We start from the raw sequence: 23177 nt of genomic DNA, 5'->3' as shown, positions 1-23177 counted from the left end.
GTTCAGTTCTTTTAATGATCTTGTATAAAATTGTTTCTTGTGTCTTTAAAAAAAAATCTGTACCAATTTTTTAGTAATACTATAAACTAATTTGTAAAAATAGGAAGTTTGGAAAACCTACATATGTATATGTAATATTATTTTATTTTCAATAAAATACATCATTTTATTTGTACTACCGTCTCAGATTTTCAGATTTTTGTGACATAACCACACTGCTATACAATTTGCAATTACTGTATATTTTAGGTAGATAAAGGTTTAGAACACCCTTATATTCAGATGAAAAGAAAGACACTCAGGATAATTGGTCACACATCTCACTGAATGAAGGGTTACATGATGAGTTTCTTTGCATTCAGCCAGTGGAAAATGCATTAGGACGATGGATAATAAGAAAACAATTAGCAGCCTTTCACATAAAATGCCATCTGGAAGGGTAAAACCTGCTGTAGCTCAGCCTAAAGTTACGCTTACTGTATGAATTTTATTGCAAGAGGTGAAAAATCCTGTGCTCAACAAGAAAATCAATTCATTAAAGTGTTATAAAATATGGAACCGTTGGAAAGCCTGTTTGTACAGGCACATCTACATCCTTTTTGTGCAGCAAAGAGCAATGTGCCAAGAATAATCTATCACACAATGCCTTTAAAAGAGACAGGAAGCTGTGCTGGAAAGTAGCAAGCAAATAAGAGCGACTCAACAGAAGGTGGAAACTTGACCAGTGCTAGACTTCCTTAACACAAGGGACATCTTGTCATGGTCTGGTTCTGTTACCACAGTAACCGATAATGATCCCTTAAGTGGGAGAGTCCAGAAACAACCCCTCCCCCCCCCCCACCCGCCATCCCTCCACCTCCTGCCCAGTCTATTTTAAGAAGAGGGGAGTTTCCTTGTGTCCCGAACAAGTACAAACACCTGGATTAGGAAGACATTAATGCCTCGATTTTTACTCACATGGGCACTGTTTCACACAAAATTAGATCAAGCACCTCAAGGTCTAAACCATCGTTTAGAATTATGAACTCTTCTCAGCAACTTGGAGTGGATCATGGTTCTGCATCTGGTTATGTCTGCAAGTTAAACACGCACAGTTTGTGGATTTGTGCATACATTTCAGGTTTAAGCTGACAAGACTGTTCATAATTCTTCTGTTTTTGACAAAGACTGTTAAACAACTATTCTTCTGTTGAAATAGTTCTCACTCTTTTAACTGGAGAGACAGACTTTTCCTTCATTGACAGACTGTGTTAAGGAACTGAAATGTTTTTATTCAGATGTTTGTTGTGGGGAAAAACACTAAGCTAATTTCTGCATACAGTATCAGTGTTTTGATTTCTGAGTCTGTAAGTTCCCTTCAATGTCAGTGAAGTTACTGTATTCTTGTTCAGTTTTTATTTATAGGCAGCTTTCAATTAATCTTTTGTCTCTTTGTTTTTTCTTATTATTTTAAAGATATTCAAAATCTAATAGACAGATAGACACACATTATGCAACAAGCACTTCACTTAGGCCAAACGTATTGTGCTCTTTTTTGTAAATCAGTAATCCTAAAGCATTTATAAACAGTTTTCAAAAGTGTTACAGGGTTGACACAAAAGGTCATATTGTTAATATGTTTCTTCTTGTTTGGACTGTGGAATATCAAGGAGATTCATTCCCAGACATCATTAATGAAAGTTAACAGAGTGAGAGATCCTTCAGGCCTCTGGAACAATCTGATTATGTATACTTTACATTAAAAATCAATATGCTATTCATAGAGCATACTTTATTATTTGGTACAGTGATTCAAAATTTAATATTTGAAATACCTGGAAATTGTAGAGGATATTGCCTTGAATAAATAAGATCTGTGCTTTTATATTTCTATTTATCAAGCTGTGGTTGAAAGGTTGCTTTCATAATGCAGCATGGATTCAAGAAAAATACAGCGGATTCAGATAAAATATATTTCTCAGCTTGTATAATCCATTAAACAGGGATGTGGTTCAAGAACCACAGGGGATGGATAATGGATAAAAACAATGTCAGGAAGAATAAACTGTCAAGCAATTGTAAATATTCACAGCTCTCACTTTCTTTAACACATTTTTTGTAAAATTAAAGGACCATAAAAGGCATTATCGAGATATTTCAAGTTTCTAATGTTTAAAAGTCCCAAACTGTAATATTATCCAATTGTTTGAAATGAACTTTCTTGCAGTTGGAAAAACACTTTTTATACACTACATTCATTTTGATATCCTTATTGTTTTCTGTGTTTTAAGTTAACAAGCTCTTTGTGTTTTCTTTTGTGTTCTGTTATTGACTTTTTAAAAAAAGTATCTTTTACTAAGTGTCGTGAGACCTGTGTTATGAAAGATGCTGTAAAATGTTACTTTGTTATCACTTTGTTACTTATGTTATATAAATATGCCTGTCAAGTCCAAACATGCATTCCTCCTGCTTATCTAATGATCCATTTATATCTACAATGCTCAGCTGTCTATTTTAGGTTTGGCTAAAATGTAACTTGCCTGTAAAATTGACTTTTCAAAGAATAGGCTGTACTCTGAGTTTGTGAAATGTTTTTAATTCAAGCCAGTTGTTCTTGTAGTTGACATTTTAGGTTACACAGTCCTTGCCTTGAATGTCCTAACAGTACATACAACTGGTGTTCTTCCTTAAAGTGTGACACTAAAACTTTTTTTGCCTGTTCTTGAACTAAAAACTTTTAATTGTCTGTCTTTTTGCTCCAGGGGCAGGTGACAGTTTCGGCAGTGTTGACCACAGTAGAATCTTTCCCTGACGAGGCTGAGTTCTTTTTGGTGTTCCGAGGTTCCAGCCTAGAGCACATCACAGAGGCACAGAAAAGCTGCTTTGTAAATACGCTTCACTTTGTTGTGCCAGGTGAGTCTGATTTTTTAAATGTACATTTTGCATTTAGATGTGGGTTGTTTATTCTCTAATTCTTTTTCCTTTGGAGCTAAAAGTAATTATGTTAGAGACTTCTGGTGAAATTTAAGGCTTTCTCCATTTTGTGTTAATCTAGTTCTGTTCTTCATGCTGTGTTGTTAAAACAGTCTACGCATTTTCAGGATTGAACTCTGTAGGCCAATTTCAAGCTACTAAATCTATAATGCTAGGAAGAAAAGATGCTAAGGAAAAGTTTTGTATTAATAATCTTGGAAGTGATATAAATTTAAAAGGGAAACCAAGTGAGATTTAGTTGTCTGAAGAAAAGTATTTCTTAAGATTGCATGACTGGATGTTCTGGAAGTTATGGATGAAGTACTATATAAAATTAAAAAGTTATATTTTTAAAGGAACAAGTAAAGGAACACTGATGAGTAGAAAGAATAAATGCAATGTTTCAGTTGTTCAGCCTGCCTCATGTGTGGTCTTCAGGGTCTTCACGTTCTTCATCTAAGAAAGACTGCACAGTCGACATGTTTTTTTCTTTCTACTTTTCAGAGTGAAATTGACCTTTACTTGTTCCTTTGTTGACGTAGCACCCCACTCGATATTTTTTTAACATTTAGTTTAAATATCCTAAAGGGTCACGACAAACTTCTGCATTGCTATTAGACGTTTCCTGCAATTCAAGAGTGTGACTGGATGTACAGCCTTAATCTCTTGTAACTATATTTTTTGGCACATTAAATTGCAAAAAATGTAGTCTTTCTCATTTAAGGTGAAAACAAATCAGCAAGTTTCTGACATCTGAGACCGAATTTTTTAGACATTTTTCATTGCACCAGAGTTTTAAAAGGTTAAAAAAGTGCCCCACAAAGAGAATCAAATTTAAGACTTATTAATTGCTGTTTCTTTAAAATAGAAGCTATGGAAATCTTGTTTTTAAAGGAGCTAATTACAGTACATTTGGCCATTTCATGTAGTGGCAAACTGCTGGGTGAGCAGTATATTATGTAACAAAAACATTTATTCCTTGTTTAGATTAAAACTGCAGAATGAAAGAGTTTAAATGATCTTTTGGCCAGACTCCTAGTGGAGCACAAATATAAGTCTTTAGTTTTAACTTAACAAGGGAACATCACGTTTTGGTGTGGTAGTGAGTGCTCCCCGTCTACTGTAGGTGAAAGTGGTCATTTGTTTCTGAACTCTGTGGCTCCATGATATATTGTGACTTGCCTTCTCTCACTAGGATAATTGGCTTTCTGAATGTGGCTGGATAAACACCAAGTGTTAGTAAAGTGATTTCTTTCTTCCTATACTGTACATATTGCTTGGTTAAACTTGCTTGAAGTAATAATTTGGTAAATTTAGTTTCCTTCACAATAACAAAGGATGTTCAGTTCCCGGAAATGTAGTGTGACCTGCTCCCAGAAAGCTTTTAATACCTTGCTGTTTTTGTTATGAAGTTATTCGAGAACATTACAAAGTGAATTGGTCTGTTAGTTATCCTAGTTAATAACATTGCTACAGTATATATTGCTACAGTATAGTACACACTGAATACTTATGCTACCTGACATTTTAGAAGTTCACCCTGTGTCGTGTTTACTATGTCAGTAATATCAGCCATAGGAACACCCATAGTTTTTTAGAGGAACACACACCCAAGGATATTCTGATGTGTTGTATTTCTAGTTTTCTGTAAGAGTAGAGAGACATTTAATAAACAATATGCTTTTTTAGGGATTTTGAATAAAAGCTGTCAATTGATTTTGTGTTTCCAGCATCTGAAATGACTATAGAACTTATAGTGCTTGAAAGAAACTTTTGTCTCTGTGAAATAAGACACTTGCAGAATTATCAGGGACAGATCCCACTAGTGGCGCAGGGCACAGGATTTAATTCATCCGATGTTTTAAACAAACGTGAATCTCTCAAAATAGACAGAATGTGTGCCATGAATGCAGTTTCAGAGATCTGCCAGTTACAGTTAAGAGTGGTGCCGCATAGCACAGCAAAGAGTTAGTACTTGGAGAAAGTGCAGTACCGCTGTTAAAACAAAATGATGAGTGATAAGTGTGCTTTTCTTTTGCTGCCTTGAGCTGCTGTGCTTTGAGATTATTAAAAGGAACCATTTGCTGTGGTTTGCACTTTGAAGTGCTTGTTTTTTATCCTGCTGGGGTTTAGAAAACTAGGCAGTGTGGCTATATAACAAGCTCTGTGACCTCAGAAGATTAGTACTAAGAATCTGTTGTGTCTAAAAGAGAGGTTTGGAAAAATGTTTGATCTTATCGTAGAGTTTCAATTTTGTAGGAAAAAAAATATTCTAATGGAAACAGGGCCACCCCTGTTAAGCTGACCAGACTGGGATTCTGAATAGTGCAGAATTGCCCACTACTGTGTTCCTGGTGATTTCATGTTGAAGAATTAAACTAGAATCCAGGTTTTTAGTCTGTATTTGTCTAGGATGAAGTCACAGTACATTTTGCAACAGGTGTTAAGAATTAGGGTATTTTAATTTAAGGAGTTGCCAAGGTGCTATCTGATACTACCACTGGAGATCCATTCTTTGAGTCCTATGTAGTGTAGTATTGCTGAATGTAATAGAATATGCTGTCAGCTAATAGGATACTTTTAACTGATACTTTTGGCAAAATACTGTCGACGAGAACATTTTCATTCCATAGAAAAAGATTAAATACCTTCAATGGACTGATTCAAGATGTACACTGCCTTGTGCCCATTGCTTGCTGGGATAGACTGGCTTCCCCCAACCCTGATGTGGAAGAAGTGGCTAGAAATGGATAGATGGATCGATGGATGTCAAAATGCTACATCTTTGAAAATGTGAAAGTCATACAAGCAATTTTTCATTCTTTTTCTGTTTGTAGTGAAACAAAGGATTTTGTCTTTCAAAGCCAGGTTAATACTAAGATTAATTTGGTCGTCATACAGTAACTTAATCTTTAATAACAAATAAAGTGTCTTTTATAATGGACAGACTTTATTATCCCTTTAGTTTCACATTTCCAGTGGTTCAGTTTTGTAATGACATTGTCAACGAACAGATCTTCTTCATAGAAAAAGAAGACATGCTGTAGATGTCTGTGTGGAGGTTGTATATTCTCTCATGTTCATAAGGGTTTTCACTGGGTGCTCAGGGTCACTGTCCAGACATGCTGTCTAGGTGTGATTGGCTCTTATGAACTGATATTCTGTCCAGAGGGTTAGCTATTGTGTATCCCACAATGCATTCTGTTCTTCATGTCTAAGCACTGTCATGTTGCAATGCTCATTAATCACTGTAAATGTTAATTGTGCTAAGAGTATAAAATACAAAAATGCTCATTTTTGGGTTAGACTTTTTTTTACAATATTGTGTGTATGAATGTATTATAGTAGTCATTGTTACAGTACTACTGTGTATGTTATATGATTTAATTTTCAATGCTTTGTGTTAAAAAATCATCCATTTGAAATCTGAAAGTGTTTAAACTCATTTGTCTCCAAAACCTTCTTGCCAGCAGCGAATTACAGAGTCAATATTTAATTTTTGTTTTCCATTGGAATGAGTAAGATGCATCTAGGAAACAAAGAGCACTGAGAAGTGCCGAGTTTCTAATTTGTAGTCAGTAGATCCAAGGTTTTTATTAAATTTGTGCCTTACTTTTATTATGACTTTGTTTAAAGCATCAGGAAAAAAATAAAAGAAGGCTTAATATGTTGAAATGCCAGATTTAAACCTTTTACTTCTTTTCCCATTCTTGTCTTTTTATCTCCAGGCCACAATATGTTGGAGGATGTCTCCATTACTGCTTATATCTACACTGAAGGGAACCCGGTCTCACCTGTAGGGAAAGCTTCTCTTCTGTATGTTGAGGATGAAGCTCATGAACTTGCTCAGTTTCTGGTTGAGCACTCTCACTGCTTGAGCAGAACTAGCCACCAAGAAGTTATTGCTAGGTTTGGATTACTCGAAGAAAACAGGAGAAGAAAGACAGATGAGAAAGTCACGATGGCTATGGCCAACTTTGAGTTCCCCTACACATGGAATATTCTAGGAAGCCAAGCAGGAGAAGGTGAGTGTTTTTGGATGTTTTAAACACACTGTATTAGTGTTGTGGTGAGTAAGTCTCTGATACGTTGCGTGACAGTTTATGTGTTCAGTTCACCGCTGCAGATGCTACTATTGTGATTTGAGCAGAGAACCAGAGTATGTTGGTAGTAAGTAGAATCTGTGATGTACTGCCATCCTATATGGGGTAGTAACTTACTTTTTGTTTACTCTACGCCAGAGAAACCAGGAGAACCTCTGGCCTGGTGAGACATTCTGTTTTTTAATATAGAGAATAACCCTACCTAGTGGTGTTCTAGACTTAAAACTGGTACACAAGGAGTACGAAACTACACATCAAAATCTTTGTATAGTACATGTTGTGTATACCGAAAAGTCCCATTCACAGGCAGAATAAATAACATTTGATAAAACTACAAGTGTATAAAAAACAAACCATGTTTTGAATAATTGCACAATGTAAATATCTTGGGTTTGATGTTTTCATGGTCTTCATGTTGTCTTCTTGCGAACCTCCTGAATGTGTCTTATCATTAGCCATTATTATTGCTATTTTATTGTCTTGGTAGTGTATGGATGTATTGTCTTTGTGACATATGAAGCTGAGAAGATCTCTGATATTTCTATAGGCATATCACAGCCTCTAATAATTCCTTTCTCTAACAGATAAACTTTCAATATGGCTGAATCCAAAATAACAGGTGTGTGAATGGCACTTATTAAAATCACCCATTGGGATGAGTATATCACACTCCGAGTTCAATTTAACACATACTGAACAGAGTATATTGATTTCTGTGTGAGTTTATTTAATTTTTGTATGAACCAAAAACCAAGTGTCACATCGACCAATAACAGCAATTGGCTGACCAATAGCACCAATAACAATAACAGTCTATGTGTGTGATGTTCTTTCTGACGCATTGCTTTAAGGATTTTTTAATATTATTCCACCTTGTGTGCACAAAGTTCAATAAAACGTATTTTTCATACATTTATCTAATATATGTAATATTATCCCCCAAAATTGTGAATTTCTGAGTTCAAAGGTAGGCGGGAACAGAGAACAGAAATAATTTGAAAGCTGGTAGCTCTGCTTTATTTTTTATGAAAGCATGAAGCACAAATAATCAGTTTTGAAGTTCAGTCAAATTATATTTATCAAGAATAGCAGCATAAAATTGAAAAGGCCAGATCGTGTCTGACTGCGTAGGAACTATAATTCTCTATATCTGAGAGCAACGGCAGTTAAAAAATGCCGCTCAGCTCTCATCTCTTCATCTGAAAACCTGATATGCTGACACAGCAGCCGATTAATACAGTTCATTAATGGGTGATATTGCCAGGTCAAAACAAAAGTGTTTCATATTTAATTGGTTAGTTTTTTTAAACCAATGTAATAGAATTGAAATAGATGCATTTTTCTAATTAATTGAAAACTAGCCTTTTATATCTTGGATATGTACTGTATAGGATTTTATTTTATGAAAGGAAACATTTATTGAAGAGATTTCTAACAGTAAAAATTGACCTGAAATCCAGTATAGAAAATCGGGAGTTACTATAAAAGACCTCAGCTGGTGAAATTCATGTTGCTGAGCAGCAATGAGGAGTGAGGGCTTTGCATGAAAAACACTGGAGCCCTGGACCTGTGCCAGCAGGAATAATGAAAAGGTGCTGTAGTACAAAAGAAAAACATCAGATCACATGCTCTTGAGAAGCAGCAGAGCAAAGAAAATACATTTTCAAAGATTGGGCAATTATAGCCATTAGCAGAGAGAAGATTGATAGACAAGAGTTTCTGCAAAGGTCTCTTAATTGTCATGCCATGTGTGAGGTTGTGCTCTTAGAGTGAGCCATAGCTTTTACATTTGCCCATGCTTGATCAGTATTAATAAAATAATAGGTTTGAGAGATTGAATGTCCTTTAATTACTCTCAAAACTCTATACTTCTGAGTTTTTTTTTTAGTAATGAGCTCCTCAAACATTCAGTAGTCCAATATACTTCTGCTTTTGATCCTCCAAGACTTTTTAAGAGAAGTTATTTCATTGTTAGGAATAAACATACTGTATGTACATATTAAAGCTAAAAGCATTCTCAGGAATCCTTACAATCTTTATGTGATTCACAGGGATTTATTTGATTAATGACGTTAAATCACACCCAGTTTGCTCCAAATGTGGCTGCATTATAATAGAAAACTACTGTGGTTAGATCACACTGTGTTTAATTTGACACGCATTACAACTAAAAAGTGCCAGTGGTTTAGATTAACAAAAGTAATTTTGAGCAGAAAGTGGCATCAAGGAGCATAGAGGGTTTAAAGAAGTAAGTCCTCAATGTGAAACACTCGCACTTGTCCATCTTTATACCAATAGAAATTATAATTTCGTTAATAACCTTGGTGTAAAATATGCCAGAAAACTGAATTCTGTACACCTTTCCATAGGGTCTTCACAGCTATATGAAGCATTCCTCACTGGTGTTCTGCTTTTGTAAGAGACTGACTTATTGTTCTGCAGGGTCTAATTTTAGACCATTGAGTTTAGAACAAATCTTATCAGGACACAGGTCAAACACATTCTATAAAATAAATAAATCATACATGACCAGAAAGTTTATGCAATTGTTAATGGAGATATTGTGAGGGATGGCTCAGCAGTTATTAGCTGAATTTGCAGTTTGGTATGCTGGGACTAAGCAGATTTTTTAACCTGGTAAAAATGCTCACACCCACACTCCATAGCCCTAAGCCAAGGTCACTTAGGTCAGGTCAAATTGGATTACTTGGTCTTTTTACACCTGGGGTTTAATTAGTATCAAATTTTCATAGTTTATGTGATGAATTTGGGTGACATGTTGGTGCAGTGGTTTGCATTGCTGCCTTACAGTGCTGGGGCCCTGGGTGCAATCTGCATGGAGTTTGTACTTTTTCCCCATGTTCGCATGGGTTTCCTCTGGGTGCTCTGGTTTCCTTCCACAGTCCAAAGGCATACTTGTGTTTGTGTGCCCTGTGAGTGGTTTTCCCTTCCTGGCACCTGTTTCCAGCTGCCCTGCAACCCTGTATTGGATAACACATTTAGATAATGGATGATGGATGTGATGAATTGTGATAGAGAGGGCATTAAAGAATTGAAACACTGAGGATTGATGGTTAAAAAAGAAAAACATTTAAAAAATAGAAGCAAATAATTAGAAAAAATGCATTTTGTGAAAAAAAAACTGCATTATGTACAGTATTTAAAATATGTGTTGTATAACCAATTCATTAGATAACAGAAGAAAATATTACGTTCACATTATTTCATATACTGCATCCAGATTCATCCATATAACAAGAAATAGACTTGATGATGAGACCTGTATAATGTATTATACAATGCATTCAATGCCTGATCATGCTTCATTGTGCTGTGTTGTGAATTTTGTTTCAGTGTAATTTAGCGGTGAGATTTTGATCTTTATTAAACTACATATTATATTACATAGTATGCAGTAAGCTGAGTAGTTCTCAATGAAATTCTTTTAAGAACGCAAGAACTCAATACATATTTGTATCCACATGGAATAAAACAGAGGTCAGAATGATATAATGTGTATTGTACTACAGTATGTCTCTGGTGCATTCCCCAATAAATTAGTGGTACGTAGCTGATAAAGTGCTAAAATACTCCACAAAATAAGCAAGGAAGAGTATGAAACAATAAAATTGAGAATGCTCCAGACTAAATAACTCCAAAACATTATGAAATATCCTATGCTTTTTCCTAATGAGTCAGCAGAAAGATTAGATAAAGCCCTCTTCCAAATTCAGGTGTTTGCTACTATGTTCCTGTGTAAGCAATTCAGCTTTATCTGCACTGTTTCCTTTGAATTTCCGAAGCAGTTGGAAAGTAAGTAAGGATTTTGTACAGCAGTAATGGACAAGATACTATTATTTAGGATTGTAGAAACTGGTCAAGGGGGAGCTCCAGCCTGATAGATTAACTTTCATGTTCTTTCCTGCAAATTATCTTGGAATTCCTTAGTGGATATTCCTTTTTTCTGCCTAAGTAAAACCTTAGGCTTAATGACCTCTGTGGGTGTGTTTTTCTTCTATTTACAGTCTAATTCCCTAGATAAGGAATTCTATGGATAAAATGACTTTCAAGATTATTTTTTTGTAGAAATAATAGAAAAGATACTTCTAATTATCCTACAATATAAGTTAAAGGATCTTATTTCACACAAATATGATTTTTGGAAAGTCTTCCAATTGAAAACGTTAAAAATGAAGAAAAAAACGGTCTTCTGGGACAATTGTATTTATATTAACATATTCAATTTTCAGGTGTGCCGTTAAAGAAAGGGGGAACATTTTAGGTCTTCAATATACTCGTTAGAGTATAATGATTTTGTCATGTCTGTCTCATTTTTAAACAAAAAATGCTTATCTGGTAAGGGAGGCTGAGACATTTAACAAGTAAAGGTATCAGGGAGGAATTATACATTATTTAATGTCAGTGTTGGCTTTACCAGACTTTTTTACTGCAGTTGTTGTGGATCATGAAGTTTGATATTGCCAAGAGCTTATGAAAACATTTCAAAAGACATCAATTTAGACAGGAAATGTAGTAGAGGGATGGGATAGATAAATTACCTTTATTGAATGTACTCTCATGTACTGTATAAGTGTGCCTTTAACTGTACTTGTCCATTGATACTGCACAGATCAGCAAATTTAAAGAGCCTTGTGCCATTTATTTGCTTAAGGTTACTGGCCTTGAGCTGTATTATCAAATCAACTGCAAAGAAAGGAAATAGGAGAGTACGGTACACTGCATTTAAATACATTTGTCCTTGGACCGTGGTGTCTGCAAGGTGAATAATAAGAATTTAACAAAGCCAAATCCTTTTAAAGAAAAAAAAACCATAGAAAAATGTGAATGAACTTCACAATAAATCAGTCTTGCTGGGGTAAAATACTACAGATAGCTGAAGTTCATCCAAAATGTCTTACATAATGGAAGGATTGTTCATGCTAAATTGTGCATCATAATTTTTGCTGGTGACTGAGGTTATGAATTGGCCTGCACAGTGTTGTGTCAGTTTGAATTAGCATAGGGGTACTTCATTTGTTTCATTTTCTCTTTGTGTATCTGACAATGCACTCCTGTTGAAGCTGATAGCTTTTTTCACTCGAATAAAAGCTTTTAATATTGCCAAATACATGTAATGCTTTTTAAGACTTCAAAAAGACTTATACGGTGTGAATCTTATTAGCACATATAAATACTGTATAAAATATTATTTACTGATCTGGAGGCCTGCTGGTTTTAATGTCACTTTTTAATTCCTAAATTGCATTTTCTACAGATGAGTTTCTACCGCTGAATGATTCTGAAAACGATGTAAAATGTCATCAGCTGACTTTCTAATGCTGATATGCTCGAGGTGTCCAATTGAAGGAATGATGAACAAACCACATTTAAAATGTTTCCCATAAACATAAATCCATTACATTGTAGGATAAATAATCATTTTATCAATGTATGATTAACAGACACAATTGAAAATGACAATGAGTTAACAATCCAAATAGATGTGTTCTGTTTTTTTATTCTGCTTCCAGCTGGTTAAATTTTGGTTCACACATCTGAATGAGGGTGGTTTCTGAAACTCAGGAAACATCATGTTGATACTAATTACAAACCCAATACAGCATTTTAAGAGTTAAAAGAAAATTTTAAAAGGTGTCTAAAATTGAAATCAATGTGCCTGTGATTCAGGAGTATGCTGGACCAACCAGAAGTGGTCCCATGGGGTGATGTTCTAGACACTAATTTAACATACCAAGTGCTTCTGCATATGACTGCCTCTTTATAAGCATCTGCAAGAAAAAAAATATTGGTTCTTTAAAGTGGTTGTGTAGTAATGTATGGGTCAGTACATTAATATTTGCATCACTAAGTGTTTCCAAAAATGCTTTCCTGAGATATTATTCAAAGTGTGCCAATTTTTCATTATTCATTTTCAAAATGTTGACTTTTTTAAAGTTTCTCTGTTTTTGGAAAGAGAGAAAAAATTGCACTAGAACAACCTAACATCCACTCATGGAATTAAATGCACGAGATTGAGTTATTCTGAAGGATGTTTGTTTCTTTGGTTGTAAGAATTACCATTTGATAAAATTGTGTTTCCATTGTTCCATTACTATGGGAAATGGTAAAAAAATAGCTGGAAATAATTTATAAATGACACAATTTGAGTAGAAGGCTTTTATGAATCTCTTTATTTTCTTGATGTGTGACATTCTTTTCATTCTGCAGCATGAATGTGACTGTGATGCAATAAAACAGTATTTAATAAATAAACTGAAGGCAGTGAGTTTCAGACAGGAGTGTAGAGTTAGGATTCTGTTTGTGACCAGTACACGGCCTAAAATTAACAGGGCCAGAATTCAGAATGACAGTAGCATCATTAAGACCAAGTAGTTTCTGTGAAAGGCTTAGAAGGAATCAGCACTGATGAGTGCATTTCAAACCACAGTAAAAGTAAAATGTACAAAGTAACTTTTATATCAATTTATATCACGAAATAGACTAAATTTCCTGGTATGCAGTGCCATATTTCCATTATTGTCTGCATTTAAGAATGAGACAACAGAACATCCTGGTGAGGTGTAGTGGCCCTGTTATGTTGTAAACAAGGAGGCTTGTGAACACATCTCTTTATCTCTTTAAATACATACAATAAAAATCAATGATGACAAGCTGTCCAGGTCCTGAGGCAGACAAGCAGCTCCAAATCATGATACTGCCCCCACCATGCATGATGGTCATGATGATGTTGTTCTCTTGCAAGACATCATTTGATTTTTGCCACACAAGTCATTCTCGTTCTGACCTAAAAGGTTCCAACTTTTGACTGGTCTGTCCAGAGCACCTTCTTCCACTAGTCTTGTGGATCATCCAGGTGCTCTTTGGTGAACTTGGGTGCCAATGTTCTTTTTAGGGAACAAAGGTTTCTTTGTGGCTGTCATTCCATGAAAACATTCCCGTTCTGTCTTTTCCTCATGGTTAAGGCATGAACACTAGCCGTAGTGAGAGAGACCTGGCTTTGTAACCATCAACAGATGAGCATCGGCTGCTCTTTTTATGGGATCCTCTGAAAACCCTTTTTATTGTGGCATGAAGACCAAACTCACAATGTTTCTGTCCATTCTACAGCATAGGACATGTCTCCAGAATCTCAGTCTTTGTTTCATGTATTATTTCACATACACTAATTCTTAATTATTCATTTTTCTTCTTCATACACCATTGCATCACAGAAAACATTGAATTTTTATTAAGAAAAGAAATGTAATATGTAAGAAAAGAGATTGTAATTCCCATAATTATATTGGCACTGTACCTTCCTAATCTAATCATATAGTCAGCATCTTGTTCCCATGTCTGGTTTTTCTTCCTTGAAGTTTATCAGACCTATTCTGAAAAAGTTTAAATCAACTCATCATCTGTGCACTATAAACTCTCACACTAATAAAGAAAGTACTTGCAGCAAAGTCACTTGAGTGTGCTAATCATGAATTATTTAGCTTTTAATTTATCTTCCTAAATCTGTATACTTAAGTTTTCTAAACGTAGAGGTAGAAATACATTTCTTTTGACTCTCTGTATATATTATTAAGGGTAAGTTAGAAGATGACATACAATTGGTTTAGACATTACAGGTGTAACATGCTATAGCTCCAGTACTAAACTGTAGTATATTTCACTTGCCTGTGAAATGATGTTGCACGTATACTTCTGTCTTATAAAAACACAGGATTTCCCTTTTATTACACTATTCCTGTATCTAGTATACCTGGATACCTGACAGGACAAGCCAGTCCTAGATAATGCAGTAATAAACACTGGGATTTAGAAGCATTCTCTATAATATAGTATACACTTGTTAATTGACTTGCTAGAGAGCATAATCACTAGGTCTATCTTTTTAAGCTTTCCTTGTATGTCTCTTCAATGTACAGTGCCTATAGAAAGTCTACAACCCCCTTGGACTTTTTCACATTTTATAGTGTTACAGCATGGAACCATGATGTTAAACCATGATGACTGAGAATTTTTGCCACTCATCAACACAAAGTACTCTATAATGTCAAAGTAAAAAAAAATCCAGACATTTTACTAAATTCACTTGACATTATAGAGTACTTTGTGTTGATGAGTGGCAAAAATTCTCAGTTAAATATATCATAGTTGCATGCTATAACACAATATAATGTGAAAAAGTCCAAGGGGGTGTAGACTTTCTATAGGCACTGTACTGTATTCGTCTGGCAGAACTGGTTTTGACATACTGACACAAAATTCCTTTTTGCTTTGCTTTTCTAAGAAAATGTTCAGTCTTGTGTAGCTCAGCAATTTTTGTATCTTAAATTTTAAGGGGAATTGGTATTGTTGCTTATTGAATAGGTTGTAAACCCATGTGCATCCATAGAAATGTTCTGTGGATGACTTAATTGTCTTGTGCATTATTGTATAGTGGAACAGTCCTCCAAATTTATATATGCTTGTTTTTACATGTGCAGCACTGTATACATAGTTTTTTTTGTTGATTTAATTTAACTAAAAAGTTTCTGAATGATGGTAAAATATATTTCATTATTTGTGTATTTTTGTTTTTTACGAGGTTCCTTCTTTCATGATATAAAGTATATTTGCAGTTACAGTATTTATACAGTAAAGCAAGGGAATGTCACTACATTACATGCCTTATGTGATTAGCTCCAAATTACCAGTTTAGCAGTTTAACAGGTTAGAGAAGATTATTATAGTTTTCTGAAAAATCAAGGAACAACTATTTCAGATTTTCTTCAGAGGCTTGAGACATCATCCTCCTTTAGAAAACAAGGAAATATACACTAAATATCAGCAAATAGAGGGTTCATTATTTTAACATTACATTTTCAGTCAATATGGTTTGATATGTACACAAAAACAATCTTTTCCTATCTCCATGTTCTTCTTGTTCTGGTTGAGTACTGTACATGTGTTGCATTAGCCTCTTGACCTTATTGTACAGACTAGTACATTAACAACGAAGGAAAATCTAAACAATGTAATATATAATTGCACTAAAGAAAAGGGTGACCTTTCAATGTTCATTCTGTTTTTATCTGCTCATAAAGGACACAGGTTGTGTGACAGCTTTTAATAATTGCCTGCATAAACCTCAAAATGATAAGCGCGACAAAATCTCTTAGAAAAAAACTGCTTGCTTTTGTAATCTCTCTCTCATGCTGTTTCAGAGCTTCTGGTTCCAAATCTGTTGAGTGGCTCGGCACTGGGTTTGTTTATGTGCTCGTGCACTGTTCCTTGAGTGCCTTAGAAGTTGTTTAAATGTACAGTATGAACACAGAAGAGTGTGTTCCCGTATATTTCCAAAAATATATTGTAACGATGGATAGAAGAAACCAGAAAACTGCAAACAACACCAACAGAAATATTGTGTGCATTGTGTTTCTGCACGCAATTACATTCAATTAATGCTTACATTAATGTTTCTACAAATCTATGTTGTACACCAGATTTTGTTTTTTGACATTTTTTTTCTTTTCTGTCTTTCTTTTCTCGTAACTTAACAATGACATTAAATCATATAATGTTGATTGAAGTTTATTAATCCTTGTTTCTGATTTAAAATGCAATCCAATATACTTTATATATGGTACGGTATTTATATATTTATCAAGTGAAAAGAGAGGCTATTATTGTCACATCACTCCTCAGAGCTCTCTGGAGCCATTCACACAGAATGGAGAGTGTCTTTTGATGTGATGGTGTAGGGTTTACACTGGTGTAGGGTTTGCCACCTGTGCATTTTGAGGTTCCTAATATTAATTAAACCAGTGGCCCAGCCACACACACTAGTCATTCTAAAAGCAACCTTCACTTAAGGTTTTTGTTCAACTGAAGTTAATCATAACCCTGTTAGTAAAAAAAAATACTACTATTATTAATATTGCTGTTGATCTTGCTGTAGTGAGTGCTAGAGGTGGTAGATTCAGTTTGATACTGTATTGTCTGAGCCTCCACAAGTTTAATCTAAAAAGGAAAGCTCTGATATAAAGTGTAGTTATAAGTTATAATATACAATAGCTATGCTTATCTAAAATAAATTAAAAAAAATTCTGCATGCTGCACAGACTACAAAAGTAAGTGATTTCCCAGAATGAGTTATTTGTTTTTTAAAGAAAGCTGTTGAGAGAGCTTTGGCACTGCTGGTAAGAAAGGTCTGTTAAAGACTAATATGCAAAAAAGAAGCTAGCAATGCACAGCGGATTAAGCTTTGCATTACATTTTGGCCTTGGTCCTTAACCTGTTGATTAGATAGAAAATGTTTTTATATTTAATATACCAAGGCTTGTTATCTGGCCTGTGAGCTGTAGGCCCAGTAACAAGTAGCTAATACTAAAGTATTTCCTCTGAAAGAGTGTCCTAGGGCGCACTTATTTATAGATAACAAAGCAGCATTTCTATACAGTTTACTTAAATCTACCTTATTATAAGGCATAGATTTCAATTTACAACTTTATGTTTTCTGTCACAGTGCATAGGTGGAGTATGGCACACAATAATATTCCCAGCCAGTTTAACATTATTATATCGAAAGGAAAAAGAAATATCACTTCTCTTGTAACCAGAGCTCAGGTCCATTCATTTGTGACTTCTGACATTTCTTTTTGCTGTGTGTTGTTCCCCAGGCTGATCAGAATGACAGTTTTGGGTGTGTTTGCTGCACAGCCTGCTTTGTTTCGCGCACAATGTAATTTTCTTTCATCTCCGGTCATGTTTTTCTTGCAGAGCCCAAACCCAGGGAGTCCTTGCTCCATCTAGCAGTGAGACTGGGCTTGATCAGCCTCTCTCAATTTTTGCTGTGCCAGCCTGGAGGCCTAATGGCTCTGTCCTTACCAAATGAAGAAGGTGTTACTCCTCTGCAACTGGCCAAGCAGTCTGGGCACCAAGCTCTTGTTGAACTACTAACAAAGTAAGTCATACTTTTAACTGGATTTTTTAAACCTCTTTATGTAGGGGTATCTCTATTGGTATCTACAGGTGTGGTGTGTGTAGGTGTCACTAAAACTAGATGAAATCCTTTCCAATCAGAAATCTTACAAGTTAAACACAGACAGCTGTGCTATAAGGATTTTGAATTTCCCTCTTTGTGTGAAAATGAGCAAATTACAAAACAATATTTAAGTGTGTACTTAGTTACCTAAATGTTAATTTTAACTGCTTAAGATTTAAAAAAAAATCTTTGTTAAAGCCATATCCCTTGCAATTGGTCAATAACAGGCATGCAATTTTTAATTTGTTACATTTTATTAATTACAAATAACCTGCAGGTATTTATGAGTCAGTTTTCTTCCTTTCTTAATATAATATAATTATATTATAGGACACAGGTCTTGCTATTTTGAGTCGTGTCAGAATTTTCTGGACTATTCCAGCATAAACTAATTTAAGCAGGATAACAGAACGGCTAGAAATTAATGAAGGGCGTTTGGCCCATAATTTGAATTGGGAAGAAGCACTGCAGAATCCTATAAATGCTTTATCATCACAACATTTAAAACAATAACAACAGTAATTTATTTTTATTTATGTGTTGTCTTTCATGCCATTCACAAAGTGCTTTAAAAAAGAATAATTCATTCCAAATGATTTAAAAAGCATAATGAAGCAAATAATCTAGAAGATTATTCACGTTTGGACAAGAAACCAGATCAGAAAAAAGTTGTATTACAGTATACAAATGTGCTTTTAAATGAGATTTAAAACATTTAATGAGATATGAATTGTGATTGAAAAATTTAATTCATGGAGACTCTCTAATGCAAGGAGGGTAAAGAGTTCAACAGTCTGGGGGCATTGTAACTAACAGCTACCCCTCCCCTCCTAATGCGATTCACTCTTGGAGTGTAAAGCAAGACAGAACGAGCACAATCTTCAGGCTGATAAAATATGAGCATTTCACAAGTATTAATATTAGCACTGTAGGTATTTCACAAATCATGTGCCAGACTATTCAGTGCTTCACATACAAGTAAAATATTTTTTTAATTAGTTATTGACCAACAGTCAATGCAGTAATGCTTAAGGAGAACAGGTACTCGGGGACATTTAATAATAAAGGGCACTATTAATAATTTGTTATTTATGTTCTGAAAGTTCACATTGTTAAAAAGGAAATGTGAACCTGACAGCCTAACTTTAAATTTTTTATCCTTAAAGGTATCAAAGATTAAGAGGTTGTGACATGAGGAAGGCGACATGGACGAGCCTAATTGTCACAAAAGGCCTTGAGCATATTAGGCTTAGAAAAACATATTTGTGAATGTTGAAGAAAAAATGTAATTATACAGTATATATATTTTTAAGGAGAAAGATTTTATTCATAAAATTAATTCAATAGAATAGCATACAAAACGCATTAAGACTGAAGCTGAATAATTTTTTATTTTCAAAGGCTTGTTTCAAGTAAGATATAGAGAAAGAACTGTGAATCAGTTAAATTGTTTTATAATCAGTATAATGGTACTGATTGAGATAAAGAACAAAAACAGAGAAATTTCATAGACTGGCCATCTTAACTATAGAAATGTGTTATTGCAGTATTTATTATGAGTGGTTAAAGCGGTCATGTTTTAAAAGATAGAACTATATTTAAGGCAACTCCTATGGCAGTGCATAACACAGTAAACACGTAAATTTGTGCGTCTCAAACTACAGAGAACAACAGTTTCAACCAGAAGAGAAATTGAGCAATTTCACTAAAAGGAGTCCATTAGAGCCCCAGGTGAACCTAATAACCTATGAAAAGAAGAAAAAAAAATGCAACTAATCTGAAAGAAAATGTTACATGACCTTGTTACATTCATTACTGTATGACATAGTTATTGCATGGGTTTCCTTTGGTTCTGTCAGCAGGAGATTTTTTTATCAGTTTTTGAGAAAGGATGGTGAGTGTACACATCTAAATGCATGATTATAAGAGAGGAGCAGTCATTTCTTCCTATTAAATACACTTGTCTTCATAGATGCTTAGAAACAGATGATGTAGTCTTTGTGAAGTTAAAGCCCTGACCTTTACGGATTTTTTTTACATGTCCATTATTGTATTTGGGCAACAGACTGGTGTGGTAAATGTTTTAACTAACCATGTTAAAAAAAATATTGTTATTCTTAAGAGATGGATTACCAAATGAAGTGAGCTTCCAGCTTTTGACTGGTAATGATGGGTCTAAAAGAGTTAAAAGTTTTGGCCTTGTATGAGAGCAACTGTTTCTCAGAGTTGTCTGTGTTGGTTTCAACTGTGGGAGTGTGGCATACAGACCAATTAGAGAATGAAAAAGTGCAGGCATTCGCATGAGGCAAAGAGTAAGATCTGTGGCTGTGATCAAACATTTTCTATTTATGAAAAGGCTCAGAACACAGGGCTAATGGCCTAATCGACTAATTGTGAAGACAGACTCGTCTGAGAGTTTCGGTTAGACTGCAGAAATGTGCATTAAAGGGAGAAACAGATTTACTTTGTCATTGGTTTAAAAAGGGAAAAACAAGTTTTGCTTTCCCATACAGGAACCTCTACGATGAGGTTTAAGGTTATGTTTATAGGGGAATCCGGTGAGACAAATTCAGATTAGGGACCAAGTCAGGGTCCTTTCGGTGGGAAGGTTTTGATGCCAGGGTTGGTCTAATCTTAGTCCCTCTTTCACAGTTCCTCAATGTTTGCAATGACGGCTTTTTCAGGTTACACCAAATAGAGTGCCAGTACCCAATAACAGGCTTATTTGTAGATCTTCTAATGTTATGTTAAAATGGTTAGTGGGTTCTGCTCCTGTCCAATTACTTTTTATACTATTAGTAGGTTACTCTTTCAGTAGTATTCCTGCAGTAGTATTCTTCTGAAATGGTTTAACTAGTTGAGCATAATGGCCTATTAACTAGTTAAAGCATATTCCTCATGTACAGTTTCCATGGCAAATTTTGAAAGCTTACCGATTAAGGAGTTTCAGACTTGAGAGAGATTAGATCTGTGGTGAGGCCCTTCAGTCAAGGATTTTGACAGTTGTTTATTTCATTATTTGAACTACAAAGGTGCAATTCTATAGGAAGGTTAGAACCCTGTGATTATTTTCAGCCCTATGTAATTAAACTTCTACCATTTCTAATTCTGTTGCTCTTTCTCATATTACTACTAGTTGTTCTGATAGTTTGTATTTTAAACATAGTTTTTCTTCTTTTAGAAGAAGTAGTTGTTCTTAACAAGATGACTTTTGTAATCATTTCATTCCATAAAACTTAAATTAAGAGGTCTATAGAAGTAAAGCACAACTTTAATCACACCAGAATGTGTTTCAGAATGAGACTCATGCCCGTCAACTTTTTTTGGTGGTTTCTTGCTGTATCTTTCTGGTTACATGTAGGGAAGAGAGAGAAAGAGAGCAAAGCTTATACTGTACATTTATAAAATTTAAAAATGAATAATTTAAAGGCAGCAGAAAATTAATCTGCAGAAGGGTAGGTATAGAAAACATGGCAAATGTAACTTTGAATTTTCTGTACTGAAAATAAACTGTGCATTTCTACAATATTAATGTTTGATTGTATTGCCCATGGCAAAAAGAAACTTGATGATGTAATTTCTAAATTACCCAAAGTAAGCACCTCAATAACTATCATTATAGCTGGTCTAATGTACAGTTAGTGCTTATGGAAATGGAATATCATCAGATTTCCTTAAGTACTTCACAACGTAGAGTTATCAAGTTCACCTCAGCTTTGTCTTTTTGTGTGGTTTATTGACAGTGGAAGATCAGATTCCATTAAGGTCAACTTAACCTGACCTCGACAACAATGGTTTTCTACATTTACTTCATTCACATGTACTGTATGTTTGTTAGCTCAATGCTTCAAAGCAGAGATCTGTAGGATTAAAAAACCAACCCAGTTCTCATTGTTGTGAAAATTCCAAGTCAGCTCAGGAAGAAGCTGGACCTCTCTCTTGTGCCACAGATAGTGTTGTACTTGTCTGATTGAGCACCCATTGAAATCACTGACAGTGTTTGAATGATGGCAGTTATTGCTATCACGTTATTTTAACAAAGAGCATTGCCTATTTTTGAATGTTCTAGGCCATCCACACCTCATTTTGGCCTTGATTAATCAGAAACGTATTTCCTTTACTTGGTTCAATCAATCAACCTGATGAACATTACAAAAACATGAAGGGGTAGTGGACATAGTAGCAGAAAGTTTGTAGTACTGTATATAAGGTGTTTCATACCGTAGATATTTTTGAAGACATTTTTTTTAAGCTTTAGCCATAGATTTATGTTTTCGCTTCATAAAAATGTTACCACTTGCTTGATTTCTGTGTAGATAAACAGTGTTCCTTGAATCATTATTAGACTGTTTTTTATTAAGATGTCAATATGCTGTTTTATAAAGAAATATGTGTCTGGTCAACATAAATCTGTATAAATATGTATGAATAAAGAATTTGTTGTCCAGTGTGAAATATTTCTGTGATGTTTACTTTATTTTCTAAAAGCAGCAAAAGCTGTAAATACTCCTTTCTTGATTATATCCTTTATTGCTGAGGTTATCACCCCCGGCCAGTTATTTAATCGTATCTTGTTGTTAGCAGTGTTTGTGCTTGGCCAGACATGTCCAGACTCTGTGCTGTTAGCAGCTGTAAGGGAAGGGGTTGATAGCAAGGTCATTAAAAGAGACTGTCGTTTAATCTTGTTTTCGCAGCCCTCCAAATCCACTGGTCACTCCCTTGGCTGGCATTTCTCAGATCCAGGCTGACGGCTCTCGCTTGCTGAAGTTCTGTCATTTGTCAGAGACCTTGACTCTGACAGTCAGGCCAGACCCAGAGCGGACACTGGAGTCAGACATTCTGCTCCTGCGGAAACGCTTAAAGGATAATAACTTCCTCAGAGAGGTGAGTGCGGGGCATTCCCCCACATGATAGTGGCACAACAGAGTTTGACAACATGACTTGCTGGGGATTTTAACTCTTTCTAGGAAATGACAGTTTAGGTGACAATTTACAGTTATTTGCAGGTAAATAAAACACGTGCAGCATACAAATAATGGACTTCACATTTGGCAATAACTAATGTCCTTCACCAGCAGACAACAGTG

General features: G+C 35.0%; 1 protein-coding gene across 3 annotated transcripts in view; it reads left to right on the top strand.

The window, feature by feature from the left end:
• arhgef28a (Rho guanine nucleotide exchange factor 28a) overlaps nucleotides 1-23177 on the top strand; it is a 122571-nt gene that overhangs the window by 19203 nt on the left and 80191 nt on the right. For all 3 annotated transcript variants that reach the window (XM_088910990.1, XM_088910989.1, XM_088910988.1), the window contains exons 3-6: nucleotides 2742-2892; nucleotides 6681-6977; nucleotides 17826-18009; nucleotides 22785-22974. In XM_088910990.1, coding sequence (XP_088767116.1) covers nucleotides 2742-2892; nucleotides 6681-6977; nucleotides 17826-18009; nucleotides 22785-22974 — 822 coding nt within the window. The remainder of the gene's footprint in view (nucleotides 1-2741; nucleotides 2893-6680; nucleotides 6978-17825; nucleotides 18010-22784; nucleotides 22975-23177) is intronic.

This window comes from Atractosteus spatula, chromosome 3 (genome assembly GCF_055471065.1).
Source record: "Atractosteus spatula isolate fAtrSpa1 chromosome 3, fAtrSpa1.hap1, whole genome shotgun sequence".
Lineage (NCBI taxonomy): Eukaryota > Metazoa > Chordata > Actinopteri > Semionotiformes > Lepisosteidae > Atractosteus > Atractosteus spatula.
The sequence above is the reverse complement of the archived record's forward strand: the minus strand, read 5'-3'. Positions and strand labels throughout refer to the sequence as shown.